This window comes from Bidens hawaiensis, unplaced genomic scaffold (assembly GCF_021521415.1).
Source record: "Bidens hawaiensis isolate Kalapana, Puna unplaced genomic scaffold, B.hawaiensis_p1.1 tig00021509_1, whole genome shotgun sequence".
Classification (NCBI taxonomy): domain Eukaryota; kingdom Viridiplantae; phylum Streptophyta; class Magnoliopsida; order Asterales; family Asteraceae; genus Bidens; species Bidens hawaiensis.
The window spans coordinates 68,723-91,117 of record NW_027493343.1 but is presented as its reverse complement, the minus strand read 5'-3'; the positions used below and the strand labels follow the sequence as shown (position 1 = coordinate 91,117).

The 22,395-nt window shown below is 33.9% G+C and overlaps 3 protein-coding genes across 3 annotated transcripts; 2 read left to right on the top strand and 1 right to left on the bottom strand.

The window, feature by feature from the left end:
- The first annotated feature begins 6,399 nt into the window (after positions 1-6,399).
- Positions 6,400-7,375, top strand: LOC143563692 (histidine-containing phosphotransfer protein 4-like). The gene is made up of 5 exons (XM_077051182.1): positions 6,400-6,471; positions 6,592-6,722; positions 6,805-6,945; positions 7,036-7,108; positions 7,191-7,375. Exons 1-5 carry the CDS (start codon positions 6,409-6,411, stop codon positions 7,236-7,238), a joined length of 456 nt encoding a protein of 151 aa, XP_076907297.1. The 5' UTR covers positions 6,400-6,408; the 3' UTR covers positions 7,239-7,375.
- Positions 7,376-11,014: 3,639 nt separating this feature from the next.
- On the top strand, positions 11,015-14,675 carry LOC143563691 (protein PAF1 homolog). The gene is made up of 12 exons (XM_077051181.1): positions 11,015-11,900; positions 12,000-12,068; positions 12,237-12,344; positions 12,442-12,625; positions 12,725-12,798; positions 12,878-12,997; positions 13,066-13,171; positions 13,270-13,354; positions 13,444-13,514; positions 13,589-13,660; positions 13,766-13,906; positions 14,396-14,675. The coding sequence occupies exons 1-12, from the start codon at positions 11,233-11,235 to the stop codon at positions 14,540-14,542; spliced, it is 1,845 nt and encodes a 614-aa protein (XP_076907296.1). The 5' UTR covers positions 11,015-11,232; the 3' UTR covers positions 14,543-14,675.
- Positions 14,676-15,929: 1,254 nt separating this feature from the next.
- On the bottom strand, positions 15,930-21,261 carry LOC143563710 (MMS19 nucleotide excision repair protein homolog). Its single transcript, XM_077051197.1, has 15 exons — positions 21,113-21,261; positions 20,963-21,025; positions 20,432-20,486; positions 20,241-20,338; positions 19,602-19,760; positions 19,457-19,516; positions 19,190-19,378; positions 19,051-19,101; positions 17,874-18,962; positions 17,709-17,782; positions 16,730-17,633; positions 16,522-16,633; positions 16,369-16,445; positions 16,211-16,291; positions 15,930-16,119 (listed from the first exon to the last, which is right to left on the bottom strand). Exons 1-15 carry the CDS (start codon positions 21,185-21,187, stop codon positions 16,036-16,038), a joined length of 3,171 nt encoding a protein of 1,056 aa, XP_076907312.1. The 5' UTR covers positions 21,188-21,261; the 3' UTR covers positions 15,930-16,035.
- Positions 21,262-22,395: the final 1,134 nt, after the last annotated feature.

Here is a 22,395-nt window from a genome sequence, read left to right as displayed (position 1 = left end):
CCTTCCCACCCACCCATGATATGTTTTTGTTCTTTGTAAAAAGCAATAGATGTGACCATACAATATATAGTGTGGAAAAAATATGAGAGCGAATCATCGGATACTTGTTGAATAGAAGTCGCAACTTCGACTTATATGAACGTGTCAGGTTTTAAAAAAAAGTTTTGAGCTAATCTTAAGAGTTTAGAATTGTTCGAATGATTATTTCTAATCATGATTTGAGCATCAAGTGATGTTGATTTTTAGAACGATTAAAAGTTAATGTTTCTTGGTCAATCCAACCCGACCTCCTTAACTCATCTATTTTACCGCCTGATATATGAAATAGTTATTTGAACTTTCTCAAGATAATTTTAAGATGTCATGAATTCTCTTCTCATCTATTATGATATAAATAACATGAAAAAAAAAACTAAAGTTTGCCAAAAGTTTGATTTTTCTAAATAAATTTAGAAAAAAAAGTGAATAGTGGAGTAAGCTAATTTCATGTTCAATTTGTTATAGATACAGAATAACAGAAATATATGGAATCTTTGTTCTTTTGCACAGGAAGAAAAGCAGAATTTAAATCTTTGAGTCCACCAATCCTGTTAATATTAAACTTAAAACACTATTAGTTGTTATTATTATTATTATGGTTTGTAATTCATAATAGTACATTAGTTGGACATTCTTAACCGGTCGATATGGCTGTTAATAATTAATAACCACGATAAGCGTTAACTAGCCGTCAAACGGTTACTTAAACGTATATACATGTATTTAAAGACCTTGTCGATGTAATAATCATTCAACAAGTTAATCAATAACTCTCTATAATCGTTTAACCAATTTTTATTTATATGTCTGTTACTTTCGGTTTAAAACTTTTATATATCCTCAAACACACCTAACTATGATTTTTATTTCCTTTCCAAAACACAGCATAACTGAGTTTAGCCTATGGGCATTAATTGGCATATATTACCTACAACCCACTGCATATATAAGATTTGGCAGCATAATATAGGCAGAATGGTTGCTAGGTGTTTATTCTTCTGCCGCGTATAATCTGATATCGAAAAGAAAAACATTACAAGAAAAGTGGGAATTTATAGGGTCCTGTCATGATATTATTTGGTGAAAGCGCTGACTTGTTATGAACAAATGTTGAGTGGCACTCATATATTAGCATCATGTGTCTATTTCAGTAACTATTAGCATCCAGTTTGTCTTATGTACTTGTATGTTAGTATATATGTTTTCTTCATCACTAGCTTTTTAATTGTGTATAATCTCATTATTTAAGTTAAGTATTCTTTGCGTATGAAATCTTAAGCGGATAAGATAGAAAGTTCTATGAAACGAGTGAAAAAAAGTTCACGTGTTTAATTTTAATAGGCTAAAGACTTACCTTTTACAGGTAAGGAAACCTCATGCGTTTAAGTTGAAACAACGTAACTTCATGAAGAAGTGTGTCTGTTTCGCCCTCCTTAAAAATCAAATCTGAAATATCATGCACCTTAAAGTTCATAGGATGAGATTTTTTGAGGCACTAGTTGTCTATTATTATGCGGTTGCTACTGCTTATCCTGGTTGTTTGATCAATAATTACTTATTACTTATGACTAGTTAACATTGATGATCAAGTTGCTATTGATGATCAGCTACTAATTAATGACAAAACCCTCGTATCTTTCATGTCTAGTCCAAAAACGTCTTGATGATATTTAAGGCTGTTCATTCATTATTAGGACTGTTCAAAGGGTAAGACCCGAACCTTTTACCTAATACCCTACCCGGACCCTTTACCCTTTTAGGAAGAAATGTGGACCCGTGTTACATTCGTCAATTTCGGGACTCGTTTGTATTCGTTTTTGTATTCGTTTATCATGTAAACCGACCCATTTTGTAAACCAAAGCTTATGATATAATCAAAATGATGGATTTTATGTTACAATATTGTTTTACACTTGTTGTGTCTTAAAAACATTCTTTTTGGTCCTTAAAACTCCTTAAAATGACTTAAACCAAACTTTGGGGACTATTATTGTCATTTACCAAAAACTTGTTTGACCATTTCAACCATCACATGCATCTTTACCCTATTTGTATGAACATACTCTTACCATTATAAAAGCAAGGCTCCATACACCATTTTGGTTGTTCATCTTCTCCAAAATCTCTCTCAAATCCAAGTATTCATCTTCAACATTTTGTTACTTTGATTTCTTAAGGTCAACTAACTATAGTCTTTCATTTTAACTTGCTCATCTAATATTACTAACACTTGAATATGGTGGTACAACATATATATAATACACACCCCTTGTTTCTTTTATTTGTTACTTCACCGACTCCGATTGGTTAAGTTTCGAATGTCATAAGGCAAGGCTTCATGGAGGACTTCGTGTTCTTGATATATATTTACACACACATAACTTATTATACATATCACTTATGACTAACTACTAACCCTTTTTAGTTTGTTCATCTTATTTACAAGTTCCATGGTGTGGGTTTGTATAAGACTAACCTCGGTTTAACCGAAAATAGTTTACAAACTGATTTTAATTATTTTCTTAAGTACTTGGAATTGTTGGATCCAACTTGATCTCATCACATAGTTTGGACCGACAAAACCGAACACTCGCTTAACGTGCGTTGTTAGTTCTAAACAATAGATCTACATACTTGGTTAAGTGTTAGTATATTTTAATGAGTTATCTCATAACAATTAATATGTTGGAAAGTTGACTTTGGGTTTGACCATTTGTCAAGACCCGAATCGACAACCCGAACACTCGTTAAAAACCCGTTTTAGTATCTTTGTCCCAAAGGAACTTGCATTTTAGCATTTTTCCCACCTTATTACTTAACATTGGTTAAGTAAATATTAAGGTTAGATACTTTAACCTGGTTTCGAGCAGACTTACATTTTTAAAGGATTGTTATTATAAATTCTTAAATAGTTACATTTTAAACGTTGAACTTTAATTGTTTACTTTTTGCAACAATTATTTTATTTAAAGATCTTCAAGACAACCATTCTAAATCCAAGATTTTATTGTCATTTAGGCCTTGCTCGTTAAACTTCATCCATCCGGTTATTCATCTTTTACCGATCAAGTTTTATACTTGAACGTGAGTAAATTCATACCCCGTTTTCTATCTTTTGTTTTGGGGTGACATTTCATACTTATTCAAATCAAATGCTTTATACTTGCGTCTTAAACCACAAACGTTGTTGTATACTTTACTTGAATAATTGCTCGATTTGGTGTTCTATGCTTATATGCCTATGTGTTTATCGCTTTCGGTTGGTGGAATCTATAAATCCTAGACTACTTGGCATCCCCTTGTAGCAAAGTGCCGTTAACGTAATGCAATTAACGATATTCTATTAAATCCTAGACTGCTTGGCAATCCCTTGTAGCTAGGTGGCGCTAACGTAATTCTATTAGCGATTGTCAATTTATCCAAGTTTATAGCTATTATTTATGGTTTTGTATTCTAGTTTTGTGGCTTTTCATACTATATATCTATTGTTCAAACTTATGAATTGCTCACCAACCTTTGTGTTGACAACTTTATTTATGAAATGTTACAGGTTTGCATCTAGGTTGATTATGGAGTTCGGTGAAGAAAATGACACAAATACCGTTAGGATATTAGCAAAAATGAACAATATTTGATTTGCTATATTTTGTTGTATTTGACTTATGAATATTTGGTTATGCGACATTTTCGATGTTGTGAAATGAAATGAGTTTGTTAAATATTGTCGCTTTAAATAGTGTCATGCGCTTATGGGCAATCGTTACACCTCGGCATGTTCCGCCGCCTTTGGTCGGGGTGTGACAACCCGAGACCCTACCCTCTAAACAATAAAAGGGTCGGGTATAAATAAGGGTTTCAAGGGTCCAACCCTTTACCCTTTAAGACATTAATCAAATATTCTTTTTTGTATTTGTTAGTTGCATATCTCATATATGACTTTAATATTTGAATTCTAAAACAATTATACTTCCATTTAATAACATAGTAAAGTCTAAGTTCGAAAGTTTATTAACCATTTGAACTGATGCAAACAATATTCACATTCACAAATTACATGTAGAAAACAATTCGGTGATTTCCATATATATGTTTCCATTCAGTAGTATGGCCTTAAATTTTATTTTTCTTAGTAGTTAGGAAATTTCTGATGAATCATATATGAAATACAATACCTCTCATAAATTTCAGATTAATCGTGAATTTAATGTATATCTATCTAGTAAACGGGTCAAGGGTTTGAAAAAGGGTCGGACCCTTGAAACCCTTTTACCCTTTAAGGTGAAATTTAAATACCCTTTACCCGACCCATATTATTTATTCGGGTCTAATTAAGGCTTTTAAGAGTCGGGTAACCGGGTTTTAAGGGTCCGACCCTTATCTTGCTCACCCCTATTCATTATTAACTAATACTTGTTGGTTTACGGCATATGTGAAATTTAACTTAAGCATTACAAAATTTTCGTATATTGTGTTATGATGTAGAAAACAAATGCACGTCTTGAACGTATTTTTTCCTTTGCTAATACCTAATTTCTTTTCCACCTTTCACCCTATGTCTCAAGTATAACTCACAACCAATTAGTTGTAAGCTAAACATACACTTATGTCATTGGACCAAGCTACTTGTTATACTTCTTGAACATATTAATGATTTTATATCAAAACTGATTACAAAATTATTTATAGCCGAAGTTGAAAAAAAATATATGAAACTTTATCAAAATGGATATGGTGACCAGAATACTTACCAAAATAGACATGGAAATCAACTTTTCGCGTAAAGACGTGGCCAAATGAGTCAAGCACAATGTCACGTAGTGAAAAGGCGACTATGGTGGCTAAGGTGGAGCGCCGGCATAGAAAAACATATGCGATCACCTAAGGGCACAAGTTATGTGTAGACGATTTTTTCCCTATCAGGCTAAGCAACCGTGCGCCGTCACATGACACATAAAAATCTTTGTTACCATTTATTACTACTTTCCTTTAATGAAAAAGCATGAGTTGTGTACTTTTGTGTAGCTCGTGGCAATTTTCTTATCTAGCCAACCGATCGTCAGTTCGTCACCGCGTAATATATAAAAAGCTTAGTCTGACTTAATATTTATTTTGAAAATAAAATACATGGGCTATGACTATGAAGTATGAACAGTTGACATTTTCCTCCCTTCTATTTCTATTGAGCCATCCAGGAATCAACATGTAACACATAGAAAACTTAGTTAGCCTATGCCCTATTTAAAAAAAACCATGGACTTTGTTTAGTTGGCGCCCTTTTTTATTATTGAGCCAAGCCTTTACCGCTACATAACCGTGTAATACGTTAAGCGCGGTAGATTTTGGTTACCTTGAGATGGTTATATCGTATGTAATCATGTTGTTATGTGATGGCTCCATCTTAGGCATCTTAGCTAGCGTTTTACTACGTGGCACATTGTGATTGGCTCTTCTTAAGCAACTTCTATGCTTACTTCTTTGTTTACTATGTTCATTTTGATAATTTTTCAATAAAAATAGAGGGTGTCTATTTTTTAATTTTTTTTAATTGTGTCTGGAACGTCCATCAATACTTAAGTGAGCGATCCTGAGATGTGATATCAGTCATCCATACGAATTTTGACGCTTCAGATCTGACTCACCTAAGAACACCATCAAGGAAGAAACTCACTATTTTGAATAAGCTTTTGATCATCATACCTTAAGATCTCAAGATCCCAAGTCTTAACCATCACCCTCATGACGTTAGACAAGAATACCACTTTCGAGTATCTATTTAAAATGCAGTTTTTTAATAGCTTGATCGTACAACTCACTATAAAGTTTTGTGGTAAAGAGAATATAAGATATATTGGTGGATTAATGCAGCGTAATATACTAAAATAATAATAAATCATAATATTCCAATTCCGTTGAGGAATTGAAATATGTTCTCAAACACATACTATTATTGTCATTTGCCAAATGCTTTTTCTGCATTCCATTTTCCCTCCATTGCTTACTTCTGAAAACTAACTGAATAAATGTATATATTCCAATTCCATAATTTTTATTTATTTATATTACATTGAAGTGAAATTAAATAATAATAAATATTCATTATTCTTGCATTAATTGGAATTGGAATTTCGTATGCAAAAAGTGGATAAGCGGCTTTTGTTACTTAGTACAAAAAAATCCAATATGTTAACATATTTTTTTTCCATTTATGTATTAAAATAATAGTATCATAACTATTATATGGATGCTATGCTTACAAAAAGGAATTTATTTCATATGTGACATGACATTTCTCTTTTTTCATGGGCCTATAAAACCCCTTCCTCTCATTCCATATTATAGCATCAACTCATTTCATTTCATTACACTTCAATGGATCAAAGAAATCAAATGCATAGGCATATTGCTAACACTCGCAAATCTCTTTTCGACCAGGTTAGTTCTTGGTAGTATCGGTTTTCTATTAAAAAATGGGGTAAAGTACTACTTTCCTTTGTTAATCAAAGATTTTTAGCATTCTCTTACTTATTGTAAGGTTTTTTTATTCATGTTTAGGGATATCTCGACGAACAATTCATACAATTGGAGGAGTTGCAAGACAATTCTAATCCAAACTTTGTAGAGGAAGTTGTCACGTTGTTCTATCGTGATTCTGCTCGTTTTCTCTCGAATCTTGATCAAGCGTTGTACGAAACTTGACTTCTTATTATTTAAAATAAAGGTTTGTTTCTATTTGTTTTTTAAATCAATGAAAATTATGATGAACAGGGAAAAAAGGCCTTTGGACTTCAATAAATTAGATAGCTTGATGCATCAGTTTAAGAGTAGTAGCACTAGCATTGGAGCCAAGAAGGTCAAAACCGAGTGCACACACTTCAGAAATTATTGCAATGCTAGAAATGCTGAAGGGTATCATTATTTAACACCTCCTACCATTTCAACTTTATATATTATTATTTACCAATGATCTAAAAAATAATCAAATGTGACATAATGTAGATGCAAGAGGACCTTTCAAAATGTCAAGAAAGAGTATACAACTCTTAGAAAGAAGATTGAAGCTTATTTTCAGGTCTTTTAAACGTGTAATTAGCGGCCCTAATCGCTTTCATCTTGAAATATTCTAAAATTTTGATGTTTTATCCATGTGTCAGATGTCAAGACAAGTTGGACCTATTGAGACAGCATGTCGGTCCAGATAGTTTTGCTCCGGGTAGTAGACTATGCATAACAACCCGTTAGACCTCACCATGGTAGTAGTAGTAGTGGACTAGTAGTTATATGTTGTCATAAAACGAGGTCTTATGTGAAATAGGGTGGATGCTTCATAGGATGGTATGACGTGTGATGATCTGCTTGTACTTTTGGGTTCCAACTAATCTTCCTTTTAATCTATAATTACTAGTTTTTCTTATATTATTTATACTTTGATCTTTCCTATATTTCATACAGTCTGACTTGTAATTTTGTATTACGCTTCTCTTTTGTGAAAGTTAATAATGAATGTACTTGAAATGTAACCAAAAAGTGATTGTTTTAATGATAATCTGTAGGCCAGATAATGATATCAATAATCATACTCGTTAGGTTATTTTTAAATCTATAAGAATCTTGTCATTAGTTTGATAACAACTTAATGAATTATTTGTCTAAAAAGGCAAATTAGAAAGAGAGAGAAATATATCATAGCATGCAAACACAACGACGTACTATGACGTATTGTGAGTGTTAACAAATCAACACTACAACCACTAATTGAGCTTCCACCAAGCTAGAGTAGTTTTAGTCTTCTCTCTAAGATTGTGATCGAAGATCATAGATACTAGTGTATACTTTCTATTGTAATGTTGTGAGGTCACCGTTTCAGGTTGTGATTTGAATATGTTTTACAAATGCTTAAAAAAGGTTGTTTAAAAATAAAGTGTGAGATAGAAAGAATCTAAATATTCATCACAACCTGAATGGTCGGTGTTATAGTTAGATTGTCCATCAACTATGTATGATCTATTTTCATTATATCTCTCGTATCTTTATGCGTTACAATTGGTCAATAAATTATATATATCTTGGAATCTTAGAACTAGGGTGCTGAAAAAAATGTAAAAAGTGATCTTTTGACTACGTAAAATGGGATAAACACACAAGATTGTGTTATACTCATGTGAGTGTGATCAACAAAAAAAAGGTGTTGTCACACAGTATACATGAGTGATTTCACCTTTCACAACTCTTCAAGCCTATTGTCCGGACAAGAGCCTTCTATTCCTCATGTTCCACACTTTTTAGTCGGACGTGACGCTAGATTTACACCCCTTTCACAACCACAACAAATAGTCTAAGTGTTACTATTTCTTTTTTATTAAAAGACTGTCATTTATCTATTTGATCAAACCGTGTATACTGAGGTTGTAGTTTAAAAAAACTTCTAAAATAAATTAATTTCCATATGTATTTTAGACTTACAAAATCTTGACTATAAAAACTCAAATTAGTTTTATAGAAGTTAAGAATCACTTTAATGTGTATATCTTCATGTATCAAATTACACAATGATATAATGGTTTTGATACAAAATCACAAACTCATGCATTGTAAATTGTCTAGGACGTTGTCCTTTAACTCCACAAGTAACGCAACCTATATACTAGGTTTTTTTTTCTTGACCGTTATAAATTTAGATACACCTTTCACTTACGTTAAATCAAACCTTATCAAACCCCTTGCTTAATAAAACATAAAAAGATTCACAAATGCAAATTCCTATTATAAAAACATACAAATATAAATTCACATTCTCTTTTTTAACAACGTCTGAAACTACCCCAACAATTGAGCTTGCATTTTTAAACCAGATGTCAAGCATTTTTACTGATTTTGACTGACACATAAATAAACACCTTCAATAAAAAAATAACTCATTACTAAAAAAAACCCTTAAAATCTCTAGCATTAAACCATCAACTTGTACCATTTAACAAAGACTAATTGAATTTTTGTAATCAAAACTCAAAATTCAAATAATTGATTAATATCTAAATATTAAATGTTTGTTACAACTATATTGAACTTTCAAAATGTCAAAGCGATGGCGGATATTTTTCATTGTAAGGCGGGGGAAGTGTCGTTTTTGTATCTTGGAATTAAAGTGGGAGCTAATATGAATAAAATTAATAATTGGCAAAATGTGGTGGATATGTTTGACAAAAGACTAGCATTGTGGAAAGCTCGTACTCTTTCAATGGGCGGTCGAATAACGTTGATTAAGGCTGTTCTCGAATACCTTCCAAGCTACTACTTCTCCCTTTATCAAGCCCCGGTAAAGATTTTAGAGATCCTTGAGGCTAAAAGAAGGAGAATTCTGTGGGGAGGAAGCGAGGAAAAGAAGAAAACGTGTTGGGTGGCTTGGAAAAGAATAACCTCGGCCAAGGAAGATGGTGGGTTGGGTTTATGCCCTCTTAAAGATTCTACTTTAGCGTTTTTATCAAAATGGTGGTGGCGATTCAAGGTGGAAGAGGATAGCCTTTGGAAAAAGGTTATAATGTCCATTCACCATACGCCTAGATCGTGGCCGATCATTTCCCACAACAAAAGGTTAAATGGTACATGGGACAAAATTGTCAAGATTGAAAAGTCGTTGGCAACATACCAAGTTTCTTTAACAGATTCTATTAAAGGGCAGGTTGGAAATGGGTCTAAGGTCAGGTTCTGGTTGGATATATGGCTAACGGAAGATAGATTGAAAAATCGGTTCCCTACTTTGTTCTCGTTAGAAGCGAAGAAGTCATGTGTGGTGGCTGATCGATGCATAGTAACGGATGGAAATTACTCGATAAAGTGGAATTGGAAAAGGCAGCCTATGTACGGAGTGGCGGTTAAAGAACTGATAGAAATTCTTGATTTACTGTATTATTTCAGGTTTAAAGGAGGAGAAGACAAGTGGGTTTGGGGTGGTGAGGCACTAGATTCGTTCTCGGTGGCAACAATGAAGAAATTATTATATAGAGTTGATCAACCATGTCCGAACAGTATCCTAGATTGGAATAGTTGGGTGCCGATGAAAGTGAACGTGATCGTCTGGCGAGCTATCCAAAACAGCCTTCCCACGTGTGATAATCTGATAAAAAAGGAAGATTCTTTTTGGCCTGGATATATGTTGTAATTCTTTAGCGGCGGGGGAGTCGGTGGACCATATATTTGTTTCATGCTACGTTGCGTGTGTGGTGTGGCAAAGAATTGGTAGGTGGTGTAACATTCATACTTCCCAAATCAAAGACGTTCAAGGGCTATCAGTGGCTGTCAATCAAGTCAGAGGTGGAGCATAAAAGAAAAATGGTATATTCGATTGTAATGGCTGCTATTTGGTGTTTATGGGAAACTCGAAACAAGTTCATCTTCGAAAATAAGCCGGTAAAGATTGATAAAATGCTTGGAGACATAAAGGTTTTGAGTTTCTTATGGATAAAAAATATGGCGAATAGTTTGAGTCTAGATTGGAATAGATGGAAATCGATAGTGTTGTAGTTTTTGTTCTTGCTTGTTTGTGATTCCAGCCCTTGCTACCTTCTTGGTAGGAAGGGTTTTGATTGATTTAATTATGAAAGTTGATGTTTAAAAAAAAAACTATATTACTTTATCATAATCATAAATTAACCATTTTTTTTCTAAAAATAGTTTCACATTAATTATTGTTTTATATCATAATTCATAACTAAAATCACTATTATTAACCCCTCTTCTTCTTAAACCTTCCTCTGCAACATTCACTGTGCAGCAGCAGCAGCCATTGATTCCGGTACCACCATTAACTCTTTAATTCAATCTCACATTTAACTCTCTAATCCATCAATTCCATCAATTAAACCCAAATTAAACTGTTAATTTTATACGCTAGGGTTTCCAAATTCGAACAGTTCAATTGATTATTTATCCAATTGGGTTAATTTATAATCATATATATACATGAATTTGAATACCCAGAAGTTAATTTCATCTTCTTCGGCTAAAAAACATAGAATTTAAACTTAGGGTTTTAATATTCAAATTTAGGGTTTTTATATAACGTTGTATTGATTGTTTAATTGGGTTAGAATGTGATCATATATACATGAAATTGCATTCATTGAAGCTAATTTCTTCTTCATATTAATCTGCTTTCAGCATAAAGTTATCAGCTTTTATTAGCTTTAGGGTTTCTATATGACGTTACGACCGTTACATCTGCCGCCCGGTCCACCGCTTCCGCTAGCACCGACACCTCAGCCGAGTGGAAATATGTATTCCCAGATGTGGAATTATGCAAATTACTCGGTTCCGCCTGTAAACCCTAACTTAAATCAGCAACAACAGTATTTAGCGTATCCACCGGTACCGCAGCCGCCTCAACCACCACCAGACTCGGCTTACGTACCGCCACCGCCAGCGCCGGTGTATTTTCCGCCTTCGCAGTACACTCAGTTTAATAACCAGTCTCTGCAACCGCCACCGCCACCGCCACCGCCTCCACCGCCCCCGTCAACAGTTTCTGTAAATATAACTAATCAAACTAAGGAACATAGACAGAGTGACAATAAAGAGTCTGCAGAGCGAAAGGTTTCGACCGAACAACATGCTAAGCCTCCGCTTCCCGCAAGACCGACGAACAAGGTTGAGACGGAAGAAGAAAGAAGGATGCGAAAGAAACGAGAAATGGAGAAACGAAGACACGATGAAAAATATCGGCAGCAGTTAAAGGAATCTCAGAAGAATAAACCGCACAGTTCGATTATCGGTTCTCATGCAGGTGAGAAGAAGGCTCCATCTTCTTTGGGTGGTCAACGGGTTGATAACCGGTTAAGGAAGCCGACAACTTTTATCTGCAAGCTAAAGTGAGTATGCTACATTAGTAACATTACATCCGTTATATGCACTATTATTGTTTTGATTTTTATTACGATCATTTAATAAGCCAATATATTCTTTTTAAGGTTCCGGGATGGGTTGCCAGATACGTCAGCACAGCCAAAGCTTATGTCTTTTAGAAGAGACAAAGATAGGTACGCATTCACGTTTGAAACCGCGAATCTTGATATCATAAATACACTATATTAATATATAACGATCTTTTGGTAAAAGTATTAAATAGAAGATCTATATAACTATGCGCAGTATCGCTAAGTTATTTAACACATTTCTTTTATATATTTTGCAATTGATATTTACAGAGCTGCTAAATACACCTTCACTTCATTGGAAAAAGTTCACAAGCCTCAATTACATGTTGAGCAAGATCTTGGAATACCGCTTGACCTACTTGTTCTTAGTGTATACAAGTAATACCTCATTATATATTCATTCGTTACAAGTTTTCCATTTTTTTTAAAGTCCATTCTTTATTAACTTTCTTTATTTTCAACCACGAATTTTTAGTGCTCCGAAAGATGAAATATTGCATATTGATCCAGAGGATGAAAAACTACTGCAAGAAGATATTTCGGTGACGCCTATTAAAAGAGACGGCATAAAAAGAAAGGAACGTCCTACGGATAAAGGCATGTCTTGGTTGGTTAAAACACAATATATATCCCCGATTAGCACAGATGCCACGAGAGAGGTTCGTATAGTTGTGTAAAAAGTAAATTAATAAACTTTTTATGTATTGAAATTAAAATATTGTGGTTTGCCACATTCTTTATTGTATTGAAATTCGCAGTCTTTAAGTGAAAAACAAGCAAAACGACTCAAGGAAACCCGTGGACACAATCTACTACACAGTTTTAATAGCAGGTACTTGTTATTTATATGTTTAAGGAAATAGAAGGCGTGTTGTTTTTGCATATTATAACCGACATTTGACTTGTAACAGGGAAAGGAAAATACAGGATATCGAGGCTTCGTTTGAGGCGTGTAAATCACGTCCTGTTCATGCTACTAATAAAAAGCTGCAGCCTGTGGAGATTTTACCATTATTTCCTGATTTTGAACGGTAAGGAGTTTTAGTTATTATTGAATATTATTTTGACTTTTGACCAAACTGTTTACGTATATTGACAGGTGGAATGATCAGTATCTTGTTGCAACATTTGACGGTGCTCCAACTGCTGATTCCGAAAGCTATAATAAGATGGACACGTCGGTTCGTGAAGCTCATGAATCTCAGGTAAAATCTTATTATTTTTATAATTATTTTTACAGATTTAGAAGTTCGGTCATCGGTGATCATATATGGTTAAAAATTTAAACTTCTAAAACTTGCAGGCGATAATGAAAAGTTTTGTGACGAGCGCTTCGAGTTCAGCTAAATCGGATAAGTTTTTAGCTTATATGGTTCCTTCAGTCGGTGGTATATTAACTTTTTATTAACTTTCTTATTTAATTATTTTGTTTAGTATTTTTTTCTTTTAATTCATGGTGAATTATACTAATGATTGCAGTTATCCAAGGACGTGCATGATGAAAATGAGGATATTTCTTACACATGGGTTCGCGAATATCACTGGGATGTATGTTACGCGTATTTACATTTGTTTCTTTTAATAAATATTACTGTGATTATTTACATTTGTTGGTTTACTAGGTTCGGGGTGAGGATGCAAGTGACCCTACAAATTATCTTGTGGCATTTGGTGAATCGGAGGCTCGCTACATGGTAAAATAATAATTTAAAAAAAAAAAAACTAGATTTTGACTTTCTTATCATATTATTTTTTTTTGTAACATTTTGTGACAAGTTTTCGGTTTTTTTTTTATACAGCCTCTGCCAACAAAACTCATGTTTAGAAAAAAGAGAGGTAGAGAAGGAAAAACCGGTGATGAGGTGGAATATTTCCCTGTTCCAGCAAGTATAACAGTAAGGCAAAGATCAACGGTTTCAGTTGAAATGAATGAGCCCGAGGTACGCGTATTTCTTAAATTTTGCAAAAGTGTGTGTATAAAAATTGAACGTGAATAAGGGCATGTTCATGTTTGTTCATGTAACTTTAAACGGACACGAACAGCACAAACACTTAATTGGACAAATACTTGTGTTCATGTTCGTGTTTGTTTAAAAGCTAAACGAACAGTTCACAAACATAATTGAACAGCGATAAACGAACATAAATGAACAGAAATAAAACATATTAGGATGATATAACTTGTAAAAAATAAATAATGTATAATTATTTTCTACTGATATGTAAACAAACATTAACAAACAAACATAAACGAACGAATGAAACATGTGTAAATGTTCGTTTAATTAAATGAACACAAACTTTCTGTTCGTGTTCTTTTGTTTACTAAATGAATGAACATAAACGAACTTCCTGCCAAACAGTTCAATGAACGTTCGGTTTGTTTCCAAGCCTAATTCCATTTATTCCGATACGGGAAAATTGTGCAGAGTTATGTAGGTTCAAAGAGGAGGAATACAAGTTCAAGTTATCGGCATGATGGAAGAATGGATATGGAAGACGGAGAACAAAAGGAGACGGAAGATGACGATGAAGGTGATATGGGTCAATTCAGTGGAGCTGAATATGATGTCTGATTAACATAATGAAGATTAGAGATTTTTGGGATCAGTTAAAATGATAGGAGAAAATAGGCTATAATTGTTTAACAGTGGAATAAGTTAGTTTGCAAAATTTTGTTTGTGGTGGCAGGTGTGCATTAAGCATAGTGGGATAGAGCATATGAAATAGCCATTTAGCATATACTTAAATGTTATTTACATGAACTTTGGAGTAAATTTTATAATGCTATTATAACTATATTTCTTAGGGCGTAAACTAGTCGAGCTGCTTGTGTGCTACTTGACTCACTAAAATTTTAAAAGTTGAATTGAGCTAAAACTTAATTGTCTATATTACAATCTAGTTTACAAATACATATTAAATTTAACTATGTTTAAACTACGATAAAACATTACCGTTAGTTTTTGCTATGAGTGATATTATTTGGCAAGTTGGTAAAGCTTCTATTATAGGCCTTGGGGACGTCTAATTCTTTCTTATTATTAGTAAAATAAGTTTTAGTTGCAAAACATGTTTTAACCCTGGCTTTTTATGAATATGGAACCTGATCCACTAGATTTTAGTGTAGTGAAGAATTATCTTGGTACTCCAATCGGTATGAAAGGCACTCCTTTTGACAGGTATTGCCACGTGGCTTAATCCCGGATCACTCATTCAAAAATAAAACACAATAATATAGCGCACATCAGAGTAGAAAGTGCCCTCTTCATCATAAAACAGCTTCGCGCGTCCTTTCCTAATAGATGGAGCAATCGTCACTCGAAAACGAAAACGGATCAGTAGAAACACCTTTTAGTTCAATTCCAAACATCTATAGCCAATTTTCTAAAAATAAAATAATTAGGATAATTTAACATGAAAATAAATTAAATAACAAACAAGTCGAATCAAGTTTGTAAAATAAGTCAAGATGACTTTTGAGCTCAAGCTCTCAGGTTAAACGAGTTGAGCTCGAACTTAGCCAGATTCGGGCTCTCATGTTGAACGAGTTAAACTAAAGTTTAGTCAAGTTTGGGTTTGGCTCGTTTATAACCCTTAATACTATTCATGAAAGACGTCATTTTGCAAAAACAAACGCACAACACAAACAAAATAGCCAAAAAACGAATGCATTTCAATTTTGAATAACGAGAACCCACATAAACGTCTCGAATAAAAACAATAATTCACACAAAGCTAAAACTCGATAATAATTTGGGAAAAAATAAAGAATCTAAGTTAAAATTACATAAATATGAGATGAATATGCAGCAACAGACGCCCTCCGAATTTGTTATATGTACATTTCAGTATTAGATGATGAGCCTGCAGCATTTAATAACAGAATGAATTATGTACATTGTCCGGTGAAGTTGGGATTCGCGGGTCGTCTATGAAGGATAGAAAATCTTACCCAAGTTTTAAATATGAAGGCTTTTAGATGAGATTGAGGCCCTGATTAACGAATAGCAGAAACGATTATATGTCTGCATTAATATTAAAAACAAATTATCAAGTATAATATATATTACCATGCATGCCGACATCTAACAGCTTCTTGCCGGACACTTCTTTTTGGGTCGTCAAGTGCTCGAGATAATGCTTGTAACACCTGAAAATGAAAACAAATTCATGTTTAATGAAACATTACATAAATGTATAATTAGATAACTAACAGTTGGTGATTAGTAACATAATCCAACCTCTGGCCTGAACCGATATACCCTAGAATAGGGCAGCTCAGACATTGCAGTCAGACACTGAACCGCCGTCTCACGTACCAACTGCATGTCACAAAACAAATAAATTTAATTATAAAAATAGATTAGGCCTTCAAAGTAAGTCAAAGCAAATGTCATACCATCATGTGCTGGTAGAATATAAGTTTATTGAGGCACATTATAACCATATATGCATTTTCCACAATAATTTCCTGACCTATACATTCAAAGAATATATAAATAAACAAACTCCCAATTTAATTTAAAAAAAAAAAACATGTAAGAAGTCTCACCATTTTTATCAGTCAATATCCCTGATAAAACAAGTAGGAGGTTATATACAATGTCTCGGTTTTCAACATCTTCACTCAGGATCGTTAAACCATCTACCATCAATGCGATGAGCTGAAAAATTAAAATCCCCATCATTAGCTCATTGCACTAAACATTATCAAGTAAAACTAAGCAAAATTATTATATAAATAAAAGACATAAACTTACTTTATTAGCTTCACCAAGAATGGCACTCAATGGAGTATTAGATATTACATGTGCAAGCGCTCGATGCACAACGGCTTTATAACGTGTTGATGAATCCGATTGCACTATCGACGACAGTAATATTGGCATTACCATATTGAAAAGTCGTTGCTTATAAAGCGGTTTAACGGTTGCATGAAACTTTTTGTTCAAACTAGCTTCAGAATCACTCATTATAATACTAAATGAGTCTGCAACAGCTCTCATTAGGTCTTCACGGTCTTCAAACAAACTTATGCTTTCATTTGAAATCAAGAAATTGAGAAGAAACTTGATGATGTCTTTTACTATTTCATGGCCCCGCATAAGTAACCCTTTTCCGACCCAGGCTAATCCAATAATAATATCATTGCTTAATCTCGAATTACCCATTATGTATTTGTTAAATGTAATATCCATAGCTTCTTCCAAACTAAAATACTGCATCTTGTTGAATAAAGATCCCAATGCATGAGCCGATGGAATATGCCCGTTTGAAAGAGCTCTCATGATATTATGTAACATTTCTTTCGTGTTCTTTACTTGTGTTTTTGGATGAAGTGCGATTATTACCGAATCGAATAATGATATAACCCACTCGTCTCTGCAAGAAAAGTCAACAGGTTGTGTGGATCCGTTGACTTGAAAACTCGTGCTTGAAGAAAGTACGCTAAAGGCTTTATCAAGAATCATGCTTTGACTATCCTCTGAACAGCTTGCTACCGCGTGCTTCATTCCGTTCATGGTTGTTTCTAGAAGCTTCTTATACAACACACTTACTTTTTCGTTGAGGCTGTCACAAAACCGTGTGTAGTGTTCTATTTCACTCCAAACTTTTAATGCAAATTGCGTGGGTACGTTGTTTGTGTCTTTGATATTCTGAAACCTAGTCATTAAACCATCGGTTCATGTTATTTCCAGAAGTCAACAAAGTCAAACATATATAATAAAAAAGACATACCATGGAAGCACTTTGTCAACATAGCATTCCAAAAGGAGCATTGCATGTTCAGCTGAGTTTGAGTTTCCATCAAGCTACAAATATAAATGCGTTAATAAAATGAAAAAATAAGAAAGAAATTATGTTTAACCAAAATAATAGAAGAATTTATACGTAGTCACATACCCAATATTTTTGTAAGTTGGTAGAGATAGCTGTGTTAAATTCTTGCACGATTTTCAGCATATATTTTAAATTAGTCATGCCAATTTTGGATACTGCTTCCACTTTGAGTGAAAATGGCATTGATAAATCATCAGAAGACAATAAAGTCAGCATTCTCTCTACAACAATAATGTCAAAGCTTGCCATTTTCTCAAAATAATCAGATTTCTCAATAAGCGAGCCAATTTCGACTAATGCGTCTAATACAGGTCTCCAAATAGACACATTATTAAACTTGAAAACAATAATTGAAGTAAATTCCACCAAAATTTCCTCAAATGTTGACTTTGACACAGGCAAGAAACTTCCTGGAAATGAAGCCAAAATCTTTAAACCAGTAACTGCAATATCATGAGTGCTTTCTTTCATGGTTTTGACAAATGAACAAGTTAACAAAGGACAGAAGTTATAAAGCATGGTGCACCATGTCTCTTTGTCAAGATCAATTATTTCTGCAGGTTTGATCAAAGTTCTACAAGCGGTAAGTAAGTCAACACATACGTAAAGGTACCCGAACTTAGGTCCATCAGAAGCTGATTGCAAACCAGTTACTAATGCCGAGAAAAAACTTTGAAATATTGCAGTACAAGAAGCAACAGAAGCTGCAGCCGACACATGTAAAATTCGACTAACTGCGTTTAATCTTTGCTTATCTGTCACGGTAATATCATCATAATTACTATAACTTGAAAGGTTGTTTAGAGTTGTGTTCACGTCCACATCCTTCAAAATCAACTTTAGAAACAAAACCGAGTCATGATCTTTCTGAATAAGCTTTTGTACAACAACAAGAGCTTCATCTGCAACTTTATTCTCCAGGTGTCCCGGGCCAAAAGTCAATAAAGACGGTGCAGAAGTCAATATTATATCTTTTAGTGATGACCAAAGAGCTTCATGTTGCTCTTGAATTCCGTTGCCAGAATATTTATCCATGCAATAGTTAAGATACTTCAAAGATTCAATCTTTGATGATGGAAGAGATGAAGAAAGTTTTTCTAGAAGCAAAGGTATAGCAAACGGCTCAAAGAGGGGCGTAGATGCAAAAGCCAGCTGAAATAAATTAAAAAGGTTATAAACTGTAAAACAAAAACATTAAAAACTGTTTGAAAAAACTAAAAACTATGTAATAATGTAATACCATTAATGCCCTCGAGAGCTCCTCCCGTTTCACTTCATCCTCACCTTTTGGCTGAAAATGAAAATATGAACATGAGTTGATAGTAGTACTAGGAATGGGGTTTTTTATTTATTTTATAAAATTTTCAAAGTAGGCTCACGTGTGTAAAATGAATGGGGAAATAAGATCCCAAAATGTTAAAAAGATCCTCAGCATAGCTTGCTAACGAACTAGAAGATTCCGGATACATTTGTGCCAATCTTTCCACAAGATGAAATGTGAGCAACAAACATTGTGGGTCCTTTTCACCATCTATAGCTTCACATATTACATAAACAAATTCATCCTCCTACACAATTAATATATTAGAATCACATACGAATCATATAGTTAAATAAAAGGTAAATACTGAATAATTGGGGTTTACCATCGACAACAATGTGTCAGGATAAGAATCTATAAGGCATTCTAGAACCTCAAAGCAAAGCTGAACAAAAAAAAAGCATTAGATAAAGATTTGAATCGTTAAAGCAGTGAAGATTAAAGGATGAAAACTTGTACATATGTATCACCTTCCTGTCATGCTGTCCTAAAGACTGAACCTGCAGATTTTGCATAAACGACTGAGCAACTGCATTTGCATCACTGCCAGTGATTGCACCAATGTCACTTTTCCTCCTCATTAGAGCCAAACATCCTACAAGGGCACCTCGCAATGCTCGCCAATCTGACTGATAATGTTGCAGATTTTTATTATTTGCCATAGTTCAACCACAGCATAAGAGAAGAAACAATATTAATGTGTTTGAATGTGGATTGTGCAATGTGGAATATACTTGCTAGTCAAATCTAATTAGAAATAGGGGTGTAAATGATCCGCGCTGAGCCCAAGTTTAACTAGGCTCGAGCTCGGCTCGTTTCGAGCTTTTTTTTTAAAGCTCAAGTTCAACTCACGAATTGTTTTTTCAAGCTCGGACTCGGCTCGTTTATTACTTATTAATAATATTTTACACGTTTTAATTAACTTTATATATTTTGAGAGAACCTTAAACGAGCCTAAGCTTGGGCCGAGATAACAAGCCATAGCTCGACTCGAATTCGGTTGTGCAGTGTAAAATTCATACATAGAAAACCAAAAGAGCTCAAACTTAAAAAAACACAAGACTCGAGCTCGAGTAGTTGACGGGCAACTAATACTCGATTAAACTCACCAATCTATCTGCAAAAAACCCTATCAAGCTATGAACCGTATTACTCTCCAAACGTTTCGACGAAATTCGAGTCAACAACTCCGCAAGCAGAAGTATGCCTAAACAACAAGGTCAGTCAACAACTAACATTAACCACAAGCTCAATAAGTAAACCTAAATCACAACTAAACAGCAATAAATAAATAAATCACCTCTAGCTCGAATTATATTATCCGTAGTAGTTAAATACATCTCCATTTCCCTAACCTAAAAAAAATTAAAAAGCAATTGTTAACCAACATCAATATAGGCGAAAGTTAACATACAAATTAAATTAACGTGCTGACTGTGCGAATCAAGTAGTGTAATTATATATACATGTAGTGTAATTAACTAATTATGTAATTACACCATGGTGTAATTACACTACACTATAATTACACTATGTTGTATATATAATTACATTACTTGATTCGCACAGTCAGCACGTTAATTTAATTTGTATGTTAACTTCCCCTACGGTTTGGATCAAATACAAATTAAATTAACATGCTAACTGTGCATATCAAGTAGTGTAATTATTATATACACGTAGTGTAATTAACTAATTATGTAATTACACCATAGTGTAATTACACTACACTATAATTAATCTCACTACGTTGTATATATAATTACGCTACTAGATTCGCACAGTTAGCGCGTTAATTTAGTTTGTATTAGAATGGTTAGTAATAACAGACCAGTGATTCGAGAGTTATGATATCGTTCGTTACGAGCTTTGCAAGTGCGAGTAAACTTGCATCCTGAAATCAAACAATTAGGTTATAATAATGTTATTATAACGGAATTAACGGCGCGTAGTGAAATTAACAATTAGGTTAATAATTAACCTGCTGAGATGGAGATCCAGAGTCGACGTAGGACTCGACGTGGTGAACGAAGTTGATCTGAGTTGAATCGGCCATCGGCGACTCGGTTGGTTGAATGGTTGGGTGTAGCTGTAGCAAGGGTTTTGGTGTTTATAATAAGAGCATAATTAGTGGTTGTTAAATGAAGCTTATTGGATGTGTTTTTGTTTATGTAAAAGTGAAAAATATCACATCAACCAAATTAACCATATCTCCAAGTCTCCATCCCAATCATATTAATTTAGTATTTCCCCGAGAGAAAAATGACATACAGGTATGAGCAGAAATCACTAATGGTTAGTCGGACAATATAATACGGACTAGCAATTTATCAAGATTAATCAAAATTAGTCTTAGTCGGGAGATTAGTTTGATTAAATTATATATATATTTTTCAGTTTTATATACACACACATTTTGATACGTGATTTATATATATTTGAGTAATTTGAATACATACACATATTTTTATTAGTAATTTTTATATGTATACACATTTTTTTGTATATGTATCCGAAACTTGGTCGGAAATTATCCGAAACTGCTAGAGTCGCTGGAAATTGGTCGGAAGTTGTTGCAAATCGCCGGAAAATCGGTCGAAATTAAGGTCGGGGTTAAGGCCCGATTAGGACTGACTACCGATTTCTGGCCTACTACCCAAAAATTAATCATCGACTAGTTTCAATTTTTACAACACCATGTATGAGCGAGAAGGACTCACCATCCGCTTGTATTTGGATTTCCATACGCACACAAACAAACATTCAAATAGATGTGTCATCTAGTGATATTCATCCAGAAATTCAATTTCCACATAAGAATCCAGTTCTCTGAAATGGTTTTTAAGACTAGACATATGCTTCCTTTATTTCTAAGTATAGTGCATTGTTTATATTATGAGTAATTGTTCTTTTTACATTCATCTTGAGAATATTATATATGTTTGTATAAACTGGTTGCATAATAACATAAACACCAATTAACACCTATTATATGCAAAAACCAAAAACACAACATATAGGGTTCCATTCAGACTTCAAAGAACTCTTTGAGCACCCGAACGGCCGGACCACTTTTAGTCATTGGAAATGAGGGTCTACCAAGTGAAGTAGACATCTCCAAATGGCTCATACAAGTCCACGCGACAAAAGCCATTATTCGTTCTACAATATAGATAAGTCACGTCTCTTAACGTATGCAAGTCAAGTCAACATGTGCACCAACGACATCGATCGACTTAAGGTCGAGTCTGGAGCCATGCTTTC